The sequence below is a fragment of the Ochlerotatus camptorhynchus genome, unplaced genomic scaffold (genome assembly GCF_037179485.1).
Source record: "Ochlerotatus camptorhynchus isolate MF236.1 unplaced genomic scaffold, CSIRO-AGI_Acam_v1.1 ptg000139l, whole genome shotgun sequence".
In the NCBI taxonomy this organism is placed as follows: Eukaryota; Metazoa; Arthropoda; class Insecta; order Diptera; family Culicidae; genus Ochlerotatus; species Ochlerotatus camptorhynchus.
Window position 1 is genome coordinate 2,380,548 of NW_027040629.1, and position 24,474 is coordinate 2,405,021.

A 24,474-nucleotide genomic window follows, 5' to 3' on the forward strand; every position below is an offset into this window, starting at 1 on the left:
GAGTTGTTGAATAGCAACTATCGTGGTAACTCACCGATTACCTGTCGATCTGCCAAATTTGGAAAGACGTCTGCATTGAACTGTCTCATATAATAATATTCCGCCCACTATATCACAAGAAATTGCGAGAAGCTGAGTGGAATGGAGATAAGTTAAGCTTTGGGTACAGGACCAAGTCTCCCCTGGGTGGTGCCAAAAGATGAGCGCAATAGAATCATCAAGTTGCCATAAGGCACGGAATGAGACTATTGCATGGCTGGGTAGTCAAAGTCTTCCATTCGTTAGTCATTTCAGGTGGATTAGAACAGGTTTAGGTGGGTGTTCGAAGAAAAGTTGCGGACGTCGCCAGAATTTACCGAATTCATGAACATTTATTCTGAGAGTAAACGATGTTATAAATTCCTAAAAGGATTTAAGTATGTTAAATTTAGTATAAATTACCGGGTATCAATTACGACATACTTTTGCTAATTCAACACCTCTTCAAACAAAAATCCGATTGCGTCGTAGGCATCCCTAACTTGCGCAGTTTCAGCTGTTGCATATTAAATATTGATTAGCAAACGGGTGCTTATAATCTTTAAATTAATTAATTTTCCCTTACCTTTTAGTTCGGTAATATAGACTTAATTGTAGTTTGTAGAATAATATAGCAGTTTCTCCTAAATTTCTATTTATAGATGTAACCTATTATTTAAGAACACTAGTCAGTAATTTGATTCGGCATTTGTAATTTGTTCTTCTCACCTTATGTTGATTTCAGTATTAACTGTAGGAAAACAACTATGTTTAAGCACTAGATAGGTTAGCTTAGGTTAAGAAACTAGATTTTAAGGAAACTTTTAGATATTAAGCATAGAATAATTTTCACTTTCTTTCAATCGAGCTACTTTTTCTTCTATACACGTTTGGCAAGTCATCAACGGATGACAGATCGCGATCACGGCAGCTAAGATGACATAGCGATCATGCAGTGGTGATCATGCGAGATCAGTGACGGGTCCCGCTGCTCACTTCTCATCACTCACAGGAAGTCGAGGGGTTCGCCGAATCGATAGGCGTAGTAACACTCCCCCCCGAATGCGCAGCAGGTCCTCCGGAAGCGTATTGATCCCTAACGCCTACGTCAAGCACGGCGAGTTTCACTGCGGGCCGTTCGTAGATGCCATGATCAGTCTGGACGGTGGCACTCCTCACTTGTTCATCCTGTCCAGGTCTAGTTGCGATGACTCGTCCCAAAGGCCAGCTGTTACGAGGGGCCTTCGGGTCTACGATGACCACTACGTCGTTCACATGGATTGGTTTCACCTTCATGAACCACTTGGTGCGCCGGGTGATAAACGGAAGGTAGTCCCTCAACCACCGCCGCCAGAACTCGTTGACCATAGCCTGTGATAGTTTCCAGTTGTTTCGGAGCACATTGGGACTATCGTTGTACGGCACCCATGACTTCATCCCATTTGACGATCCTAGCAGGAAATGGTTGGGTGTCAACACCGGTGATTCATCGTCTTCCATAGGGATGTCCGTCAGAGGTCGTGAGTTTATGACATTCTCAATTTCTAGTAACGTACTATAGAGAATCTCATCTGTTGGAAGTCTTGTCCACGGTAACTTATGGAGATTGGATTTCACACTGCGGATCAGGCGTTCCCAAGCCCCGCCCATGTGTGGACTTGCTGGTGGTATGAAGGTCCACTCCGTATTAGGCGTCGTAAACTCTTGCATGAGCTGCTCCTGATCGATGTTCTGCATCACTGTTCTCAGTTCTTTGGATGCCCCCTGGAAATTGGTACCACGATCGCTGAAGATAACTGCAGGTGTCCCTCTCATGGCCATGATGTTTCGTATCACCAGGATACACGAGTCGGTTGTCAGTGTGTGAGCTAGTTCTAAGTGGATAGCGCGGGTTGTGAGGCATGTTGCTAAGACTCCCCACCGTTTTTCGGAACGTCGTCCTACGATGACGGTTATAGGACCAAAGTAATCCACCCCCATGTATGTGAACGGTCGTGTGAAAGCAGCGAGACGGTACGGTGGCAGGTCACTCATTGCGGGAGGCTGCGGAGACGCACGGTCGTTTTTGCATTCCTGGAACTCTTTCCGTACAGTCCTGTACGTCGCTTTCAGTCTGGGAACACGGTAGCGTTGACGAACTTCGTTGAGCGTTGTTGCATGATTCTGGTGGTTGAATCGCTTGTGGAAATCAAGGAGGATGAGCCGTGTGATCGGATGCTCACGAGGCAGTATGATCGGTTGAGCGGCATCTCGGGCGATGAGCGGACAAGCTTGCGTTCGACCTCGAACCCTGAGGATATTGTGTTCGTCTAGAAAGGCACATTGATGGAAAAGTGTACTGCTTCTAGGGATAGAGCTATCTGGATTCTCCGTGTGCCGGTTTCTAGAGAGAATGGTGATCTCATCTGCGTAAACGGCATTCTGTGCTGTTCGGAACAGATAGCATTCAGCATCGCTCAGCTCTCGTCGTTGTAGGGGTCCGTTGATCCGTTCCATCTGATATACGCTGATTTTCAGATTGCGTACATAGCGAAGAACGTAAGCTGTGCAGCGAAGCATTTTCTGCCAGTTGGAGAAACGATGCAGGTCGATCACCGGGTTTGCGACTTCCGCATGCAACAGCAAGTGTGGGCGAAGTTCTTCGGTGGTGTTTCCGGTGCGATGATTGGTGGTAGGCCACTGATCCGACGGTTTCCACAGGAACTCTGGACCACTAAACCAGCGACTGGAAGCGGACAAGTCGGGATTGTTTTTCCACTTCGTTCCTTCATCTACTACGTTCTGCTTACTCGGAACCCAATTCCATTCGCGTACATCCGACGTCTCGAGAATTTCGCTAACACGAAAGGCGACGAACTGGCTATAACGCCGGTGATCGGAATTCAACCAGCAGAGTACATCCTTAGAATCCGTCCAAAAGAATCGCTGCTTCACCTTGATTGACAGCGAATGGCCTATGGTGTCTGCTAGCCGAACTCCAATAATCGCGGCTTGAAGCTCGGAGCGTGGAATTGACAGAAACTTGAGAGGTGAAACTCTTGTCTTAGATCCCACTAGCGCACACTCAATGATAGTTGCTTCTTGGAACCTCAGATATACCACGGCCGCAAAGCCAGTTTCGCTCGCATCGACGAATGTGTGTAGCTGGATATCATTGTCTTCGGCTGTAGAGGTCAATGTCCGATAACATCGAGGGATCTGAAGCGTTGTTATTCCAGGAAGGGCTGCACACCATGTTGACCACTTTTCGAAATGTGAATCGTTGATCAAATCATCCCAACCGATTGAAGATCTCCATATTTCCTGCAGAAGCGTCTTGAGAACCATTAGGAAGTGGCCAATCAGCCCAAGCGGGTCGAAAATCATCATGAGAGTCCGAAGGACCTCCCGTTTTGTTGGTCGACGGCTTCCCGATAAAAAAAGTTCGTCTATACGATTGGAGATTTTGAACGTGAAGTGATCTGAGGTAGTGTTCCACCACATTCCAAGAATCTTTTCAACCGTATGTTCACCGCCCAGGTTTTTCTCCGTTGTGGCTGATTCGTTCAGCGCCTCCAGTACTGCCCGAGAGTTAGACGCCCAATTACGAATTTCAAATCCCGCCAATGCATGTATCTTCTTCACATCACCCGTTAGCTTGATTGCTTCTTCCTCCTGTTCGACACTCAATAGCATATCGTCAACGTAGTGACGCTTGACGATCACTTCGACTGCAGCCGGATAGTCCTGTTCGAATTTACTTGCATGAAGGTTTTTTACGTACTGTGCAGTACTCGGGGAGCAGCAGGCTCCAAAGGTCATCACTTGTATGACGTAAGTGCTTGGATTTTCTCCGTTGTCCGCATAGAAGAAGAGCTGGTAGGGCTGATCATCCTCCCGCATCAAGACTTGCTGATACATTTCACGAATGTCGCCGCAAACTGCCGTTCGGAATTCTCGGAATTGAGTCAGTACTGATGGCAGCGACGTTAATAAGTCCGGGCCCTTTAGTAATACGGAATTCAATGAGACTCCGTGGGCGGTTGCCGCCGCATCCCAAACGAGCCGCGTCTTTCCAGGTTTGTTTGGGTTTACCACCGGGAACATTGGTAGGTACCAAACACGTGGATATTTCGCTTGAACCTCCTCATCAGTCAGCTTCCGAATGTAACCTTTCGTGATGTGATCCTCGATCTTCGCTTTAACTGCTTCTGCTAGTAATGGGTCATGTTTCATCCTTCTATCCAAACACTCCCATCTCTTCAACGCCATTGGTTTGCTATCCGGCAAACGAACGTTGTCGTACTTCCAAAGAAGTCCGGATTCATACCGCCCATTTTGAGCCTTCGTTAGCGTTTCAAGGAGCATCTGTGCACGCTGGTCGCCTTGCGACTGTAGAAGTCTGTCGGGCTTCACGATGCCAATGCTGTCCAGTGCGAAATAGTTTTTTACGGCTTGGTGAAGATCTTCATCGCTGTATTTGTTGCACTTGCAGATCTGGAGAGAATGGTAGTTCACGGAATGTTCAACGACGTCTTCGGGTTCGCAGCTCCCGTAGACGGTCCATCCAAGTCGTGTCTTAACGGCTATCGGCTCCTGCGGCTGTCGTTCTCTGCACTTCAACGGATGTCCGAGACTAAGGTTATCAAGACCTATCAGTATCCGAGGACAGGCGTTCTCATACGACTCGATCGGTAGCCTAGCAAGATGTTGGTATTTCTCCTGGATCTCGGAATACAGCAGCGTCTGTGGTCGAATTTGTAAGCTTTGCACGGTATGTACAGAGGAAAGTTGGTACTTCTTGTTCGGATTACTGCAACTGGAGATTTGTAGACTTACTAGCTGTGACGCATTCTCCAATCGCTGCGTTTCTCCCGTCCATTTCAGGCATAATGACTTCCGTGGTCCTTTCAATCCTAGCTCTTCCGCTAGGCTTTGATCCATTAAGGAAAGTTCAGACCCGTCATCGATAAATGCGTACGCTTGCACTGTTTTGGATGGCCCGTAAAGACGAACTGGAAGTATTCGAAACAATAGTTTTGACTGTCCTTGGTGGATGTTACAGCTCTGCTGGGCTGTTCGCTCTGACGTAGTAGCAGTCATGCTTGGCATGCACAGTTGTACTCACCAATTGCTCATTTTTTTAATAAATTTTCACTCAGTTATTGAAAATTGATTTTCTTGAAAATAATTGATAGATTAGGATCAAAGCTTACTATAGGTATGCAAAGAATAAGTAAATTTTAACATTTGAATCAAAACCAATGAATGTTTAAGCTTAAAGTCCGAGATGTGCAGCGAACATTTCTCACTTCATTTTTACAACTCAAAAACATATACAGTTTATTACTAGAATTAAAATCTATCTTTTCTTACGTACCTATCACAAGCTTAAACTTTATTCTATCTTCTGCTTCAAACAGAACTACGTTTTGTCAAGTGTGTGCAAAGTTATTAGCAAATGAGCAGTTTGTGACCAAAAATGTGTATGCCAAGCATGGTAGCAGTGGTGGTTGTTCCCGTTGAAAATCTGTTAACTTGCTGTCGTTCGGCACTGTGGAGGAGAGGGTGGTGTAAATAAGTGCAACCACTCATTCCGCATGGCTTCTGTTGTCTGCATGACCCGTTGTGTAAGCAATTTCGGCAAAGTTTGCACTCTCGCACAGCAGCCCATCTCGAATCGTAACTGAATTCTGCGAAACGCTTGCATTTTGAAACGCTTAGGCAACCGGCCTTACATATGGGACACTGTTTCTCCGACTCACTAGATGCTGTTGCTTTCGCTTTCGACGACGCCGTGTACAATCTGTTACAACTCGACTCGGTTTCTGAATGTACGTTGAGGAATCCATCCTTCTTGCTGGAGCGAGGCCTTGAGTCCCCGCTTACCGATGCCATCACCGCGCTAGCGTCTTCTGCTGTTGAATACAGCCACGAACTGAAGTCAAGCAGGTTCGGATTGGGTTTATTCCTAGAGTGTTTAGCCCAATCCAGCTTCAAGGTCGAAGGTAGTCGTTCCACCAGTTCGTATCGTAGCGAGGCATTGTAGACGAAATCATGTACTTCACATGCTTGGATTGTTGCTACCAAGTTCTCTACGGTGAGCGCGAAGTTGACCACCGTCTCTAACCTATCGATGTTTGGCGATGGCAAAGCTCGAACCTTCTTCACGATTGCTTGCACAATTGCTTCCGGTCTGCCATACAACATTTTCAGTGTAGACAAGACACCTCCGACATTTGATGGATGGAGCAAACGGCACTTGACTGCTTCTAATGCCCTTCCCTTTAGGCACTTTCGAAGCCGCAGCATATTTTCCTCATTCGAATACCCGCACATTTGGGTGGAGTTGGTGAAAACTGAGAAAAAGAGTGGCCAATCCTCAGGATTTCCGCTGAACTCCGGGAGATCTTTCGAGACTGCCTGCCGGGCGGCCAGCTGGCTTCTGTTTAAAATGCATACCGTTTCATCGTCGATATGTGGCATAGACGGAAACGTTGGCACTTGATGACTTTGACGCATCGGTGTTGACCCTTGACCCGGAACGAACGAGCGTGGTTCAATCAGCGACGGATGATTAGTGATGATCGGATGATGGGCAGGTTGGGAACTACGGAACCCTGATGGTGCTGGATAATCCTGTGGATGCGCTGGCTGGCTTATACTTCGTCCGAAATGTTGAGCCTGGTGCTCTGAAGAACCTCTCAAGTTGCTTGAAACAGGTCCTCCTATTTCTTCTGGTTCCAGACCGGAATCTGCGTCTTCTCCACACCGCTCCGTATCAGCTACCCATTGCTCGATCTTCTCTGTTCTATTCGCCTCGGTTTCACTAATCACTGTTGATGTATCACTGCCGTACTCAAGAAGCGCTTCAAATTTCTTCTCTAGGTACCTCTGCTCCAATTTCTTTTCCTCTTCGATCTTCAGCAACTGCAGCTTCAATCTCCTTCTTGACTCGCTCTGTGAGCTTCTTCCAATGCTCCTAGATCGCTGCGATGGGGGTGGATTTGTTGCCGTTTGGTCTCGATCAACTACGGGGGGAGCCGTTGGTTGTTTACTGCTCAGGGTAGCACAGCTGGCGCAGAACCAACTTACATCTTGGATTTCCTGCGTTACCTTTACACATGAAAAATGAAACCACCGCTTGCAACTATCGCACTGAACCATTTCCATACTGTTAAGCTCCCCACACAATTGACAGTCTGACAACCGAATCGAACGCGCGTTCCGCGGCGGATTACGTCTGACCCCGCTTACGACACTAGCAGGTTTATCATCTTTATTTCCTTCACATACAGACTGCTTTGGGACCGTCCCAGTCACCGGTCGGTTCGATTTATTGGCATTATCTACAATTACCTGGCCACTAGGAGAGGGATCGGCGACGGTACTTGGCGCACAGTGGACAACATCTATCGCGGGCTCTGCGACTAGCTGCTCACTCACCCTTACCACTGTATTCGCTTCTCTTCCAGATCCAGCTGTGGGATGCTTCGACGACATCTATCGGTTCGACCAAAAGAATTTATAAAATGTTCGAAGAAAAGTTGCGGACGTCGCCAGAATTTACCGAATTCATGAACATTTATTCTGAGAGTAAACGATGTTATAAATTCCTAAAAGGATTTAAGTATGTTAAATTTAGTATAAATTACCGGGTATCAATTACGACATACTTTTGCTAATTCAACACCTCTTCAAACAAAAATCCGATTGCGTCGTAGGCATCCCTAACTTGCGCAGTTTCAGCTGTTGCATATTAAATATTGATTAGCAAACGGGTGCTTATAATCTTTAAATTAATTAATTTTCCCTTACCTTTTAGTTCGGTAATATAGACTTAATTGTAGTTTGTAGAATAATATAGCAGTTTCTCCTAGGCTTGACATTAGTTACGTAGACAGATTTTTGGGATTCTTGAGCCACCCCACCCACCTACGTTGACAATTGTCCATACAAAACATTAAAAATGTGTATGGGCCGTGGATAATTGTCAACTAACCCCTCCCCCCCGTAGTTCATGAACAGCCCCTTACCTCGCTCATTACGCATAAATAAGCATCTATTACCAAGTCTGTTACGCCTTCGTTACTTATATTTGGGTTACAACTATTCATTAATGTTGTTTTATTTAATAAACGATTAAAGGCACTTTTCTTAAAAATGGGTGAAATCCTACTCATTAATGCATTGTTTTGTGATTCGAGCTCGGATTAAAATATAAAATAATAAATTTACGCATTTTGTCCGAATTCAGCATTTTGATTGTACATATTTCGAATTTCTCGTGCAAATGGCGAATTATCGTGTATTTTTATTATTCGTCGAATATTTGTGTATTTTTTTTCCGAATTTTGTATTTTTTTGCATTTTTTTGAGTAATGACGAGTTATGATGAATTTTTGTGTATTTTTTTCATTCACGTATTTTCGATTCATTTTGAGAGCAGTGAATTGCCCCTCGCCTTAGAGCAACCGTTTTTGCTTACTGAGCAGAACATCATGAGTCTAATCTCAGGCCCATCCACATTCAAGATTCGTCAATCGTTTTATTTGTTAACATGACTACATGGTAATAACAGCAACTCGGTGATTAAAAAGGTGCTCGTCTGCCTAGTGGCAAACGTTTTTGCTTACTGAGCAGAAGACCGTGGGTTTAGTCACAAGCTCCTTCGCGTTATATGATCGTTAGGACATCAATTCAGCTTATCGTTTACCAAAACGAACCCTGCTGCAAACCCAACCCTATTATCCAACATCCCAGTGATTCCTCGTGGAAGTGCAGAGGTGTTCTCGGCTTCCATCAAAGCGAGTGTCATGTCAACACAATCCTTCCCATTCCTTTCTTGACCTGTGTTCGGGCACGACCGGCGCTGGTATTGCCTAATTTAAGATCACCAGTTTTTACACATTGAGGATGATTGCTAGTCCCAAGCATCGTCTATTGGTTCTCTGTGTAATTACAGCTGATCTGGCAGTAACATAGTAGCAACCGTGGGCGGTCAATCAAGCTCAAGCTCAAGCTTAAGCTCAAAAGTTAGTAAGTTGTACCCAACAGTAGGTAAATATGATTATACTCAACGTTGGGTTCCCTAATAAAAATAACCATAAAAGAGAGCTTAACGACGTGTTCAATCATTTGGGCTATCATTCGTTTATGGTATTTTTTATTAGGGTTCCCACACTTTACTACACCGAAAATAGTTTTCATGTAGCTTCCATTGGAAACGCAAATGATTTTCATCCATATAAACTAAATTAATGGAATTCATCTGAATTTCACAGAACATTTATGCGATCGCGTTAATTTTATATGATTTTTCATATGAATTTCATCGGCCTCATAATATTTATGAGATTTTGTGGTGGGATGTTTAGCTATGTGAACACATGAAAGCTATGTGAAATTCACATGGTTTTCATCCATTAGATATGTGATAAATTGTTTGAGTGTACCCTAGGGGAAGTACAACTTGATCTGAAGTAATATTTGGTGTAAAAATTGCACAAAATGATAGTTATTATAGATTTTAGTATAAATATTAATGATATTAACTGTCAAGCGGAAAGCTACAAAGCAAAAAAATAACAGTGTAACTTTAACGCATACATTCAATCACGTTTCACCGCTTATGTTTATGTTTACTGCAGCTTTCTGTTGTTCATCATTTTTGCCTAGATTTTCGTTTTCCTTAGCTCTGATCGTTTTCGGCTTCGGCTCTTAATGATAAAAACGACACTGGACGTTCCCCCAGCAGCAAATCTCTCCAGGTTACAGGCTCATGGCGAATTGAGAGTAATCGTTGGCCTTTACCGAACAGGGAAGCCGTGATTAAGAAGTGTGTACGAACTGTCATTTTAAATTCTACGAATCACCCCTTGAGCGCGTAGCTTGGCGTCTACGGCCGGAAATAGCTTTCATTCTGTTGGCAATGCTGCTCTCAAAATGGTGTTCGTTCTTGGCAAGCCATCATTCTCTTTTCCGGCAGTCGCGAAGAAGGAAGCATTTTTGTCGTTCGTGTCATAAGTTTGCAAATTAGTGCCGAAAATCGTACCGATTTTCCACCCGGAACCGTTCGAAACCGAGTGAAAGTGCATCGCGAGTTTGGAATGAATGTTTTAAATCCCAAGCTAGGATCAAATTCGCTAGCTAGTTGAGGTAATTTTAAAATTTTCCATCCTCAACACAGGGCGAGTCCTCAGACAAGAGAATTTTTCAAGATGGCTGCTGCTTGTTGCGGTGGGTTCAACTCGCTGACTGCTGAAGTGCTGTGCTGTAGTGATTATTTTATTTTTGTAAATTAAAATTTTCCAACGCTTTTGATCGGAAATTTAAATACACATACTTTTTGTAGTTTTTTTTTTTATGTGAACAATTTACAACTATGTTTTAAGCATGGAGAAGTAATAAATAATGGAATATGCTTATGTTCTGCGTATTACGTTCGTAAAAAAGTTCGGTAATATGTATAAAAACAGTTACGATGGTGATTGAAACAGTTCCAACTTTATCAGCACTATCAGGTGAAGATGTATCCAGAGATGAACAACGTTTCAAACAGTGACAGCAGTGAAGATGTAAAACGCGGGCTATTTTTGTTTACGCTTTGTTTACCTAAGCACTCTGTTAGTGAGGAAAAGCAGATCAAGCTTGATCTTGAATGATGAAAAATGTACATTAAATAAATGAATATTTTGCTCCTCTATTCTTGAGCGGCGAAGTATTTCCAGATTACAATCGAGGCATTTGTCTGATCAATGTGAATGGTTGCAAAATACTGAGTTTTCGTCAGAAAAGTTTTGCTAATGCTTATTTTTTTGTTTTCCATTGCAGATGATTAAAAAATGAATGAAGGTGATTCAGCGGGAGGGCAGAGAGGTCAAAACCTAGCCCTTCCTGCTGGGACTGACCGCAGAATATCAAGCATCAGCAGTGCAGGCCATGTAAGTTTAAGGTACCGGTATTTATAAACAACGATTAGCAAGTTTGTTTTGTATTCTAGTTGCCCGTTGGGCCTGTGGTTGCTACATCACCAATGTCCCGTTCGCCAGCCGACGAAAGACAGCATACCTTTCAGCAGCTACAGCCAATGCAGAGCACTGCATCAGGACTCGTGAATAAGCCACTTCAACAGCAACAGCAGCAGCAACAGCAAAACTTTACAAACAATACAGTTAGTCTGGTTCCAGCCGGCACTGTCGGTGCTGGTGGAGCAGTGCACTACAATCAGCAACAATTTGTGTCATCAACAAACAGTGGCAGTAATGTAATTGGTGGTGTGAGTAGTGTAAGCAATGAATTAAACGTTATCGGAGCACAATCGGTTAGTGGAGTGCGAACGCAGAGTACTGCTGTTATAGGAAGTGGAAACAATAACACTAGTGCAAGTGGAATAATAATTGGAAATCAATCAAGTGGCATTGTGAGTGTGTTTGGAAGTAACATTGGAGCAAGCAGTGGAAGTACGTACATTCAGACGGCTAGTGGAATAGTGACTGGAACAAGTGCGGGTGCAGTTGTAGGCCCTGTCGGGTCAGTTCCCGTTTCGCCTACGGCCCGAAAACGTCTAAAGTTAGAGCAAAATCCTGTGGTCGAAGTAGAACATGACATTTCCGCCCTCAAGAAGCTCATTCTAGAACACAAGTATATGAGATTAAGGAGCATTAAAGAAAAGTAAGTGGAAATGTTGTTTTACATCTGTATCTTTATTATTATCAAACTGTTGTCGTTTAGGGATGGTGGTTAAAGGTTTCTTTTATCATATAGCATCCAGAACAATGCAAAACGTTCAATCGATTAACTCCATCGACTTTCTCTTCCGGTAATAATTTTCGTTGTTCTGATAAAAGGTTCATCCATCAGGATTACGTTTGACTAAATAAATTACAATTAATATTAAAGGTTAATATCTCGGTTACAGAAACGTTTGACGTGTCTTGTCGTATTAGATGCTAGAAAATAGCTTCTTTTATCGAACTGTGTGCCGAAAATAGTCGGAAATCACGCGTAACTTTTCAAAAGGTCCTTAGAAACAAATGTAAACCAATTGAGTTAATCGATACATACTATTGCTCTTCTATCATTGCAATATGCCGCGGCCACACACTTGGATGGCAAACTATGAGCATGAGCATTATTTGTATAATAAATTATAAGTACATCCATGGTCACACTTGTATAGTTTGTGTATAGTTTGTTGTATGGTGCTCATAATTATTATACAAATAATTCTCTTGCTCATAGTAGGTCATGCAAGTGTATCCGCGGCATAAGTGATACAATTTCTTCCATTAAGAGCAACCGTACCAATGAGTAAATAAGGCACATTTACCAACCTCTTCCATAACGCTACTTGCGTACCGGGGGTTGCTATTCAATTGTGGGGCCTCATAGCCTAGACAGTAAAGGCACGATATTACCAAGCCGGAGGCGGCGGGTTCGATTCCCGGTCCGGTCGAGGGAATCTTTCGGGTTGGAAATTTTCTCGACTTCCCTGGGCATAGAGTATCATTGTGCTTGCCACACAATATACAAATTCATGCATTGGTATTGGCATCGAAAGCTCTCAATTAATAACTGTGGAAGTGCATTTAGAACACTAAGTTGAGAGCACGCAATAAGCTAATATGCGCTAAGCAATAAGCTTGAAATGCGAATAAGAAGAAGAAGAAGTGTTGCTATTCAGGTGGGGAAATAGTTGTTTGAAATGATGGGTACACGATTATTAATTCGGACATTTGGACTGCCTAACATGATTGGTGCTCATTTTCTAAAGGCTGGGCATGGTTAGGTTAGGTACTCTATTCTGAAATCTGTGAAAAGGAATCTACACACTAAGATTTTTTTACAGTAGTCAGTATTTTTTTACTGGGTTTTTGAATTGCTGAAAAAGTCGGTAAAAATTCAAATGACCGTTATCCGTAAGGAATCAATTAAATCGACCAATTTTATTTTCTATCATTAAATGAGGTTAACAGAACTAAGTATGTAAAAGTTCAGAACAAATTTTCTCATTAATAAATTTTCCACAGATTTTTAAACTTTTACCGAACAGTTCCGCAATTCAAAAACTCAGTAAAACCCTACTGACTCGATTAGTGTGTAGTATCATCTAGTAACAAAACGTCCAATGTAACACTCATGGATTATGTCATTAAGAAACATCGTCCGACGTTACATGTCCGATGTGCAACTTGACTAGTGAAAACGTCCTATGTTTTTTCTTCTATACTGTAGCATGAAATTCAAAGTAAAATTGTGATTTTACCGTTTGTACTGAATTTTCAACATTATTATTCACTGACTACCGCAAAAATAGTATTGTTTCTAAATAGCAAAGCGTTCAAACGAATGTAAAGTACAATAATCATTTTTGTGTGTGTTTTAAAATACATTCCCACTCAATTTTTCAAAAGGAATCCTGATGAATGTGGGCGTCTTAGTGGAATACACTGGAGTCGCTTTTTACGCGGTTTTTTTTTACACGGTTTTTTTTTACGCGGTTTTTTTTTACGCGGATTTCGGAATTTACGCGGTTTTTTTTTACGCGGATTCCGGAATTTACGCGGTTTTTTTTTACGCGGATTTTGGTTTTTTTTTACGCGGATTTCAGAATTTACGCGGTATATCGCTTTTTACGCGTTTTTTTCTTACACGGTCTTTTTTTACTCGGTTTTTTTTTACGCGGATTTCGGAATTTACGCGGTTTTTTTTTACGCGGATTCCGGAATTTACGCGGTTTTTTTTTACGCGGTTTTTTTTTACGCGGGACGTATCACCCGCGTAAAAAGCGACTCCAGTGTACTTGTATAAAGATAGAGAAGAATTAGTAAAACAGCAAAAAGGTTATCTTCCATTTAATTCCACTTAATTAATTTTGGTATCCATTAGGGGAAACGCTCCTATAGTTGCGGTACGTTAGAAGCGTTAGGTTCCTATAGTTGTGTATGGAGACTCAATACACAACTATAGGAACCTAACGCTTCTAACGTACCGCAACTATAGGAGCGTTTACCCTACGTATTTCGACTACAATGTGCAGTCTTCATCAGTGCCATTCCCACTAAAAAACTTATCAAAATCTAACCCCCTTAAGTTAGGGGGTTAGATTTTGATAAGTTCAAGAATTAGTAATTTAACTCTACTATCTTAATTGTTTACCCTTGACTGATACGCGTATTTCGTCTACAATGTGCAGACTTAAGTGTCCTGTCGAAATACGCGTATCTATCATGATAAGCTATTAAAGTAGTGGAATGAAATGGAAATTACCAGGAAACTGACAACCCCATATCAATCCTATACATTTGACAGTAGGCAAGATCACGGGTCTTATTTAAATACGGCCTGACGTATACATGAAGGAAAGGGAAGCAAAATCGTGCTGTAAGCAGAAAGACAAGAACAGATAAAGCATCAAAAACATGGCCGCCAGCCAGGCCCCTGGAAATTACTAATGCTTATCTCTTTATATTAAAAAGGACCAATCTTACATTGATGGATTCTTTTCATCGAGTTTCTATTTCGTTAATAACTTGACTACAAAAACCGTTTCCTGGCGTATTTTTGGCATTGGATGCTGAATTGTAATCGTAACTTCTTTCATCAAACTGTGTGTCAAAAATATCCACAAAAATGCCTTTACACGGCCATGGTGATTCAAAGAGTAAGTCGGTGAAGAGAATCGATCAATGAACATTGGTCTATTTGGAAAGTTGTTTTTTCGAGAATTCTGCTGATAAATTACGAAAAAGATTTTTATGTTTTAGAAGACCGGATTGCACTTTTTTGGTGTATTTCAAGCAATTTCGTCCATTATTACGGGTGACACAAAGGAATAGGAAGTGAAGTGAAAGTGTTTCACTCACGGTTAAGTGATTCCTATTTGATATGCCTGACTACCGTGAATGACAATTTATCACTTAACTTTGTTTTCACAGTGAAGTGACACCCGTTATAAGGGTCTTCGTAATAATTTCTGGAACCGTGTGACCTATCATGAAATTCTTTTCATGCAACTAACTAGGAAGTCTTTTCTTGATAATACTCTTAATCCTTTAAGGCTGGATGAAGATCAAAAATACGTCGGCCTACTTTTGCACAATTTTTTTTATCCATTTTTTTATCCATGATCAAATATCTTTATGTTGATAATTTCGATGAACATTTCAAAATTTTCTCTCTACTTTGGTCGATTCTCTTCATCGACTTTCGGTTTCGTTAGTAATTCTGTAGCTGCAAAACCATTATCTGACGATTTGTGCACTAGATAATAACTGCTTCTATCGAACTATGGCAAAATAGCAAGAAACGTTTTTTTGCATAGCCGTGGTTATGAAAAGTTTAGAATTTTTTCGGTACGGTCGGGAAACTTTAAAATACGTGCGGTAAAATAACTAATTTGAAACAAAGAATTTCTAGGGAGGAAACCAAAATTAATCAACATTTATTTTTGTGGCACCCTTTAAGCACAGACAAGCAGACGTAACTCTTCATTATAACGGCGCCGGTGGTGTAGTGGTAAGCGTGATTACCTCTCACTCCAGCAGGCCTGGGTTCAATCCCAGTCGGCGCCGCCGGGATGTTCTGAGGCATAACATCTCTGATCACGCCTAGTAGGAAGTAAAGCCGTTGGTCCCCGGTTCATGAGTTGATGGGTCGATATGTAGGGTCCAGGTGTGGGAGCTGCCTTCCTGGCGCGTCGGTAGCATTGGTGCTCAGCACGAAAAACAAGATCGACGGAAAACAAACCAAAGGGAAAAAAAAAACTCTTCATTGTGTATCTTCGTTCACGCATTTAACGGTTGATTTGAATATTATAAGTTCCGCGAACTACTCGCCGCAGCGCCTGGCATCGGATCACTTTGACGTTTCTATACATTCTATAGAAATTTTATGCAATATTGTTTGCGAGTTAGCGAGCAAGCTTGTTTTCCGCGAGAAGCCCGAGAGATGTCGTTACTGAGGCCCTATGTTTTGAGATACTCACCCCTATTCTGTATTTCGTTTCGAACGAAATTCTCATACAAAAAAATATTTTTTTGTATGAGAATTTCGTTCGAAACGAAATACAGAATAGGGGTGACTATGTTTTCAGAAAAAACTTTTTCAAAGAGTTACGGCTGTTTGTCTGTGCTTTAAGTGATAATAAGCTGTTTTTTCTCTATGGTTGTCTTGCGCGGCGTTCGCAATTTGCACGATTTTCGTATCTTACGTAATTTAGATGTTTAGTTTTAAACGGTTTTACTGATTCGAGGTCGTCCCTTAAGCGGTTTTGGTGCATGTTAACCTTTGCACAGTGGCTTCCCATAACCTCACTTTTTATCTGTGCACCAACGTTCAAAACCAAATTAGATGCCATATTCATACTCGAAACGGAAAAAAAAACACTATCTTCTAATTTTCTCGATATCTATCCATTGCAAGCAATATTTTGATAATTGTTTATGTTTTGAGAGTTGGTGCACAGGTAGATTGAGGTTAAGGAAACGCCACTGTTTATTATTCAGTTCCAACCTGGATCGGGTATCAAGATTGGGTCTGCTTGTTTTTTGACAAACGTCAGTTTGCTCGTTTGTTTTTGAAACCAAGCTCAGGTTGAGGTTCACACTGACAAAATGTTCGGTTTCGCACTAGGTTGGAACTGGTGTTAACACCGATTGTACGACTTTTCCCCGAAAACCAGTCCCCCGTAAACACTTTCCTCGAAAGTTATTGCCCCGAATGTAACTTTTCCCCGAATGGCACAGTTCCCAGAAAATAATTTCCCCGAATGTACCATTTCCCCGAATCTGCGCATCTTCGCTGGTTAACTACTTGTATCGAACAATACCACAATAAACATATTAATGTGCGTCGAATAAAAACAAAAGTTTGACTTTCGTTAAAACAAAATGTAAAGTTCAAGCTCCTGAAATCGGTGTAATCCTATTTCAGCAGCTTTTGACCTTTCCATGTAGTTTTAACGAAAGTCAAACTTTTGTCTTTATTCAACACATATTGATTTCTTCGTGCTCCATACAATTTTAGATTCACCCTATAAGGAGTCGCCATGTGACTAATATGTATGGCAAGGGGACGCATGATATCTTTTCTTTGTTTGTATGGAGTTTTTTTTTAACGGTCGTACCTATCAAACAAACACACACATTGTATGCAATTAGCTCCATGGATCATACCATATTATACGTCAAAGAATGAACTATGATTCAAAGAAGGAAAATTTCTTGCGACAAGCAAAATTTTCCCTTCTTTGTATCACAGCTCGTTCTTTAACGTTTTGAAGAATAAATATCTTACTAATTTATCAAAGCGATATCTCATTGTAATAAAATTGAAGAACGAGCCGTGATACAAAGAAAGGAAAATGATATCTCTTTGATAAAACCAATTAGATACCCTAATAAAAAATTACCATAAACGAACGATAACCCAAATGTGTGAACTATTCCACAAATGGTTTGGATGATACCCAGAACACGTCGTTAAGCAAATTAACCATAACATTTTTATTAGGGTAGATATTATGCGATACGTTAAGAAACGAGCTGTGCCACAAAGAAGGAACATTTCTTGAAACAAACAACGATTTTTCTTCTTTGTATAAGGGGTGATGTACAAATTATGTCACGCCCTAAGGAGGGACGTGTAGAAATCTGTGATTGATTAATTTTGCCTCAATTTCGCGTGACATAATTAATGTATGGCCCCTAACGGCTCGTTTTTTAATTTGATTACGATTAGATATCAGTTTTATAAATTAGTAAGATATTTATTCTTCAAAACGTTAAAGAACGAGCTGTGATACAAAGCAGGGAAAATTTTGTTTGTTGCAAGAATTTTTCCTTCTTTTTATCTTAGTTGAATTATTTGACGTATAACTTGGTATGTTCCATGGAGCTAATTGCATACAATGTATGTGTGTGTGTGTGTGTGTATGTTGGATAGGTACGAACGTTAAAAAACTCCATACTAATAAATAAAAGATACCATGCGTCCCCATGCAATACATGCTATAGTCACTTTGCGACTCCTTATAGGCCGAATCCAAAATTGTATGGAGCAAGAAGAAAACACCATACACCGATTTCAGAATATTCGGTAAAAAACTACAGGAAATCTGTGAAAAATCACCGAACTGTTTACCGAACGTTCAGCTGTTGAGATTTCGGTAAAATTTCACAGATTTCGGTGAAATAATCTTAGTGTGTGACCTTACATGTAGTTTTAACGAAAGTCAAACTATTGTCTTAAGCGAACCCCACACGGTAAGAAATATTGTCAATACTTTTATTGACAATAATATTGATGATGTGAATACAGATATATTGTCAATACCGATGTATTGACGTCAATATAAAATGCATTGACAATACGATTATTGTCAATACAAACAGTCGTGTAGAGTCCACTTTAATTCGACACACATTGATATGTGTATTGTGGTATTGTTCGATACAAGTAGTTAACCAGCGAAAGATTTGATGAAACTGACACAATTTTCCCTTCTTTATATCAAAGCTCAGTCTTTATGCTCATTACAATCAGATATCAATTTGATAAACCGCCAAATATCATAACAAGTCATAACCACAAACTTTATCTAGGGTGTTGAACGACTTTGTTCTGTTTATCAATATTCAGCAAAGATGTTTTTCTCAATTTCATATAGATAAGTTGTAACAAACCCAAGGATCATATTTAAATAGATCGCACAGTGTAAATTGTATCTTTCGGGAAACTAGTTCTTTCGGGGAAATAGTTTTCGGGAAAACGTTCCTTTCGGGGAACTGGTTCATTCGGGGAATCGTATTTCGGGGATAAAACTTTCGAGGAAAGTGTTTTCGGGGAACTGGTTTTCGGGGAAAAGTCGTACAATCGTTAACACCGACGGACCGACGTGACAGCTCATACAAGCTACTTTCAAATTCGTGCCCAAGACGCCATATTTAAAATACGTTAAACACTACCGACATCTACTCATCCGATCGCGTCATACCATGATCAAGGACACGAATCCGATTGTGCTACATTTCCCCGAATGTCGTTTCCCCGAATACCCATTTCCCCGAATGCCGGTTCCCCGAATGCCACATCCCCGAAAAAAAAGGTAAGGAAATTTTCAACCCTTATCTCTTAAATAAATTTAAAAAAGAAGGGAAAATCTCCTAAAAATATATTAGCAATCTGTCAAATCATCGATATTAGTTTTGCCAAAGTTCTCGAAAGAACTGCTCATGTATAAAAGAAGGGAAAATCTCTTAAAAATATATTACCAATTTTTACACTTCCACTTCTGGTACTGCCGCCGCCTAACTAAAACTCTCGCCCCATTGATTTACTTTGAACAGAGATTTTCCCTTCTTTTAATCATGAGCTGTTCTTTTAAGGTTAATTGTAGCAATATTCAAGACAAAGATGTCTTCTTAATGCTCGCGAAAGCAACCTAATCGCGAGTCAAGGTATTTTATAAATTTTGGATTTCATTCGAGGAAATTAGATTCGGGAAATGGGGTATATGTTTGTATGGGATTCGGGGAAATGTAGCACAATCCACGAATCCACGTATAATTAATATTGCCTTGCTTTGCGTCTAACCTCATTTGACAGATCTGATCGCCCGTTTAAAAGTTCGAATCGCTCGTTTGACAATTCGAATTGTGGACAAACGAAATGCTCCTGATGTGGCATGTCGGTTCGTCGGTGGTGTTAACCCGACAATAAACGAATTCGCTATTAGTGTCTATCAACCCGGGGGCAACTTGACAACTCCAGTGTAATGTCAGTTTACCCCGACAATTTGGTGCTGGTGGTTCCGTCAAACTCACAAGTTTCAGGGCTCAAACTCACTGCAGAGGGCGAATGCGGAAATAATGCACAGTTAATTTGAAATGAGAGTTGTCGCGCCCACCAACCCGAAACACGCGCGTGGGAAAAGCGACTTCCGACGTCATCATTAAAATTTACGACATATAGTAGAATCCAAGTGAAATTTATGCGTCACTTGTGGCAGGAAATAGTACACTGCAAATACAATTCACGTAATATTCACCTGAAAAGGTACGTAGATATTTTCCATCATACTTTTCAGGTGAATATTACGTGTTTTGGGAATGAAATGCTGTTTCAAGTGATTCATATGAAAATCAAGTGATTTTCACGTAAATTTTATCGGTCGTTCCGATGATCATCAAATTAGATTCACTTAAAAGTTACGTGAATTGTTTAGTAATCGTCACTGGATTTTGTAGTAATATTTATGTGAATTTGTGGTATGTTTCATGTGTTTTAATACAGTGGTATTGCATTATTTCATCCGGATTTTTTTTAAATAAAATTTAACTTATTTGTTCAATTTTTACTTTATTATAATTAACGTAAAACAAAACTGTTCTTTTTAGTAACTATCATGTGTATTAAACTTATTCTTAATTATAAATCCTGTTGACTGGTTGTTGTTAAGTTGATTGTTTTGCATTTGTTTGCTCCATAATGCTCTATAAAAATTGCTGCTCCTGAATAAAGCTAAAGTTGGTTATTGGTTTATTTAAAACATTAAGTTTGATCCTTACATTTATTTTCCTCCAACAACCAATGACTTCGAAAAGGACATCATGTCTCCAATAGACGTCTTTTTGTTGTAAGCACTCCTGTAGTTCGGCCATTAAGCTTGTGAGGACTGCTCAATCCGATTTTACACTCTTCAATTTATTTTGGGTATTGAAAATTAGGATTCATATATTGATATTAATCAAACTTACGCTCACAAACATTAAAAATCCCAATCTCCTAGAAACAAAACTCGCATATTTTCATCTGCCGCCATTTTGAACTAACAAATACGCAGACAGTTTTCACATCATGAGGTCCCTTAAAATTTACGTGAACTTCACTTAACATTTATCTGTATAGCACTTGAACTCCATCAGTCAATCTAGTGGAATTCATTACCATGCCATTGATATTTATGTGTAGCATGTAATTCTTATTGGATTTATATTTTTGAAAGATTACCTGATTTTTCAGGTGAAATTTACGTTTCTCGTTAGTTCAGTGTACTAGTCGATGGTGATAAATTTATGACAGTCGGTTTAAATTCCAGAGCAGGGCGTCACAATATCAGCTTCAATCGACCAAATCGATGCGACGAAGAGACTGCTGGCTTTCTTTTTCTATTAAAGTCGAACAACTTCGCAGCATTCTAGAACCTCAGTCGGCGTGCACGGTGCACAAACAAATGTTCAATCGCTTGTCTCTCTTTCTCCCGTCGTTCCATTGGTCTTCCTTTCAAGCTTCGGTGAAACAGATGAGCGAAAGAGCGCTCGACTTTGATAGTTTTCTCTTTCATGAAACACATCAACAGAGGTTTCATGACGTATCTGACGGAAAATGAAATTACATATTTAAAGCATTTCTCACGTGAAAACACTTGAAGATTACACGTAATATGTTTAATTTATCTTCCATCCACATATTTATCTAAAAAAAATAACGAAAACGGGACATAATGCATTTTAAACAAATTGAAAGAGCGGTGATAGAGTGTTCGTGAAAGGGGATTGAAAGCCATAATGAGGTTTCGTTTAACTAGAAAATCGACGTTAGTTACGTTGAAAGCGATGAGTAAAGCAACGACGAGAAGTTCCACAGCCAGCCTTTCCTTCTAAGCGTCCTGCTTTTTTATTTTCGTTTCTTGCTGATAGTCTAGCTAGGCGTTATAGAAATGAAGCGTCGAACACGTATGTATGAGAGAAACAAAACACGAGTTCATTTTAGAGCTTCGAAAATGTAAAGCCCTGTTCCAGAGTTTGAATTATAAATTATTGAAAAAAAAAAGTTCAAAATAGTGCGATACTATCATTGTTATTGTTTGTCGAATAATATAATGTTATGTTAATTTTCATTGCAATGTCTTTGAAAGATAATGAAAATGCGTTTTTTGATGCACCGATATTATTTAGGTTATGTTTTGTATGATTGTAGATTCCCATCCCGAAATCGACGTCCAAGTCAGTCTGCTGGATATACTGGATTATGTTTGGATTATGGACTCCTCCGTGCTAGCGGATTTAGATACCTAGCATATTGTGTGCCTGGGCTATACCAGCAAATCAAGAATTGAGAGGAATGGGTTTGTGCTGCAAATTTTCCATCCCGCGGGGAGTGGCCACATGAAATTAATCTCAAATTACCCCACGACAACAAACTTTGGGACTTATATTCAACCAAGTCTGCTTCAACAAAATGATGGGAGCAATTCGGTCTTTTCCTGTTCCTTTATCTGCGCAAATTTATTGCTCCCCGAATTCGAAACCCGAAAAAGTAGAAATTTATCCTCGTTGCATTCCGGGATAATGCAACGATCCTGCAACAATAAAGAAAATTTTAAGCGGTGGAGCTTCCGTTTACGTAGTCTAAAAATCAACTATTTACCTGCAGATATACATTACCATTGGAGCCACTTACAATTTCCTAGAAGACCACTTTTCCTATGATTTGATAAGCTTTTTGATTACCAAAACGTACAGAAAAAGGCAAATTTTCAATTTTTACATATTTTAACAATTATCCACGGTCCATTCAAATTTTAAAAATTTTGTATGGGCAATTGTCTACGCAGGGGGAGGGGGGTCAATAATAAAAAAAAAAACTGTCTACGTAGTTAATGAACAGCCCCTCACTTGAAAATTAATGATAAATCACTTCGATTCGTAGTGCCGAATGACAGACTGAGCATTTGGGTTAGATGTGACAACTTTTTATCGTGTAGTTCACTGTTGTCCATTCTAGATAGAGCTGGAATAACGGCTAAACAGCTTTTGTAAACAATGAATTCTCTCGTTGATTTCTGGGTATTCAAGGCACGCCTCCCAACGAATCCATCGGGAAGGAGAAGTTTTCCCCTTCTCGATGGTGATGTCGATTTGCCAGGGAGAGCCATGACTGTCGAGACATCGTCGAGAGAAGTCATTGTTTACAAAAACTGTTACGCCCTAATTTTAGCTCTATCTAGCATTGTAAATATAAGACGCACGTAAATAGCAGTCGGTTGTTTTTTTTTTGCAGTATCACACAACTCCCGGTGTTACTACGCCGATTCGGCGAACCCCTCGACTTCCTGTGAGTGATGAGAAGTGAGCAGCGGGACCCGTCACTGATCTCGCATGATCGCTATGTCACCTTCGCTGTCGTGATCGCGATTTGTCATCCGTTGATGACTTGCCAAACGGGATAGAAGACAAAAGTAGCTCGATAGATAAGAAAGTGAAAGTGAAAATTATTCTATATTTAATATCCTTAAAAATCTAGTTTCTTAACCTAAGCTAACCTATATAGTGCTTAAACATAGTTTTTTTCCTACAGTTAATACTGATCAACATAAGGTGAGAAGAACAAATTATAAATACCGAATCAAATTACTGACTAGTGTTCTTAAATAATAGGCTACATCTATTAATAGAAATTTAGGAGAAACTGCTATATTATTCTACAAACTACAATTAAGTCTATATTACCGAACTAAAAGGTAAGGGAAAATTAATTAATTTGAAGATTATAAGCACCCGTTTGCTAATCAATATTTAATATGCAACAGCTGAAACTGCGCAAGCTAGGGATGCCTACGACGCAATCGGATTTATGTTTGAAGAGGTGTTGAATTAGCAAAAGTATGTCGTAGTTGATACCCGGTAATTTATGCTAAATTTAACATACTGAAATCCTTTTAGGAATTCATAACATTGTTTACTCTCGGAATAAATGTTCATGAATTCGGTAAATTCTGGCGACGTCCAGGCATGGACAATCATTTACATTCATTTGCCACTAACTTTTTTCATCAACAGCATACCACAAAATGATATAAAGAGGTTTTGTAGGCTTTGTTATTAGCTACAACTTTTGCTCAAAACGCGAATCTGTATTTTTTATGCATCACGAACTAGAGCGGACAGAACTTGTTACTGTTTTTCAGTGAATGTAAAATACATTCACTGAAAAACAGTAGTGGCTTCTGTTCGCTCTGGTTCGTCATCTTTCAGAGATACGGATTTGACTTGTTAACAAAACTTGTAGTTAATAATAAAACCTACAAAAATTATGTGCATCATTTTGCGAAATGCTGTTGATGAAAAAAGTTAGAGGTAAATGAATGTAAATGAATGCACGAAATGAATGCAAATGATTTTCCATGCCTGGCGACGTCCGCAACTTTTCTTCGAACACCCGGGTAGGGATTTATCCGGAAGTGCGGTTATCGATAACCTGTGTCCATCGTGATTCCCATTATGATGAGATCCGACTCGCCGTGCAAGTTGGACTTGTGCTTTTGAAAAGTTTTCTTATATCGGAATCTAAGATGTTTTTTGTAAGCATGAACAATGTACTAAGTCCGGAATCTAGAATTCTGTGTCCGGAATCTTGATTTTTTTCTATGTCTGAATTAGCTAGACAATTTCTTTATTCTTAGAAGATACCTAT

The 24,474-nt window shown here is 40.3% G+C and overlaps 2 protein-coding genes across 3 annotated transcripts in view; one reads left to right on the plus strand and one right to left on the minus strand.

Annotated features, from left to right (window-relative positions):
- The window catches only part of LOC135700616 (deoxyribonuclease TATDN1), a 155,320-nt gene that overhangs the window by 7,448 nt on the left and 123,398 nt on the right, over positions 1-24,474 (minus strand). The window lies entirely within an intron of this gene.
- dom (domino) overlaps positions 9,985-24,474 on the plus strand; it is a 43,544-nt gene continuing 29,054 nt past the window's right edge. For both annotated transcript variants that reach the window (XM_065221126.1, XM_065221127.1), the window contains exons 1-3: positions 9,985-10,155; positions 10,831-10,940; positions 11,000-11,670. In XM_065221126.1, the coding sequence (XP_065077198.1) occupies positions 10,842-10,940; positions 11,000-11,670 (770 nt within the window). In that variant the 5' untranslated portion in view covers positions 9,985-10,155; positions 10,831-10,841. The remainder of the gene's footprint in view (positions 10,156-10,830; positions 10,941-10,999; positions 11,671-24,474) is intronic.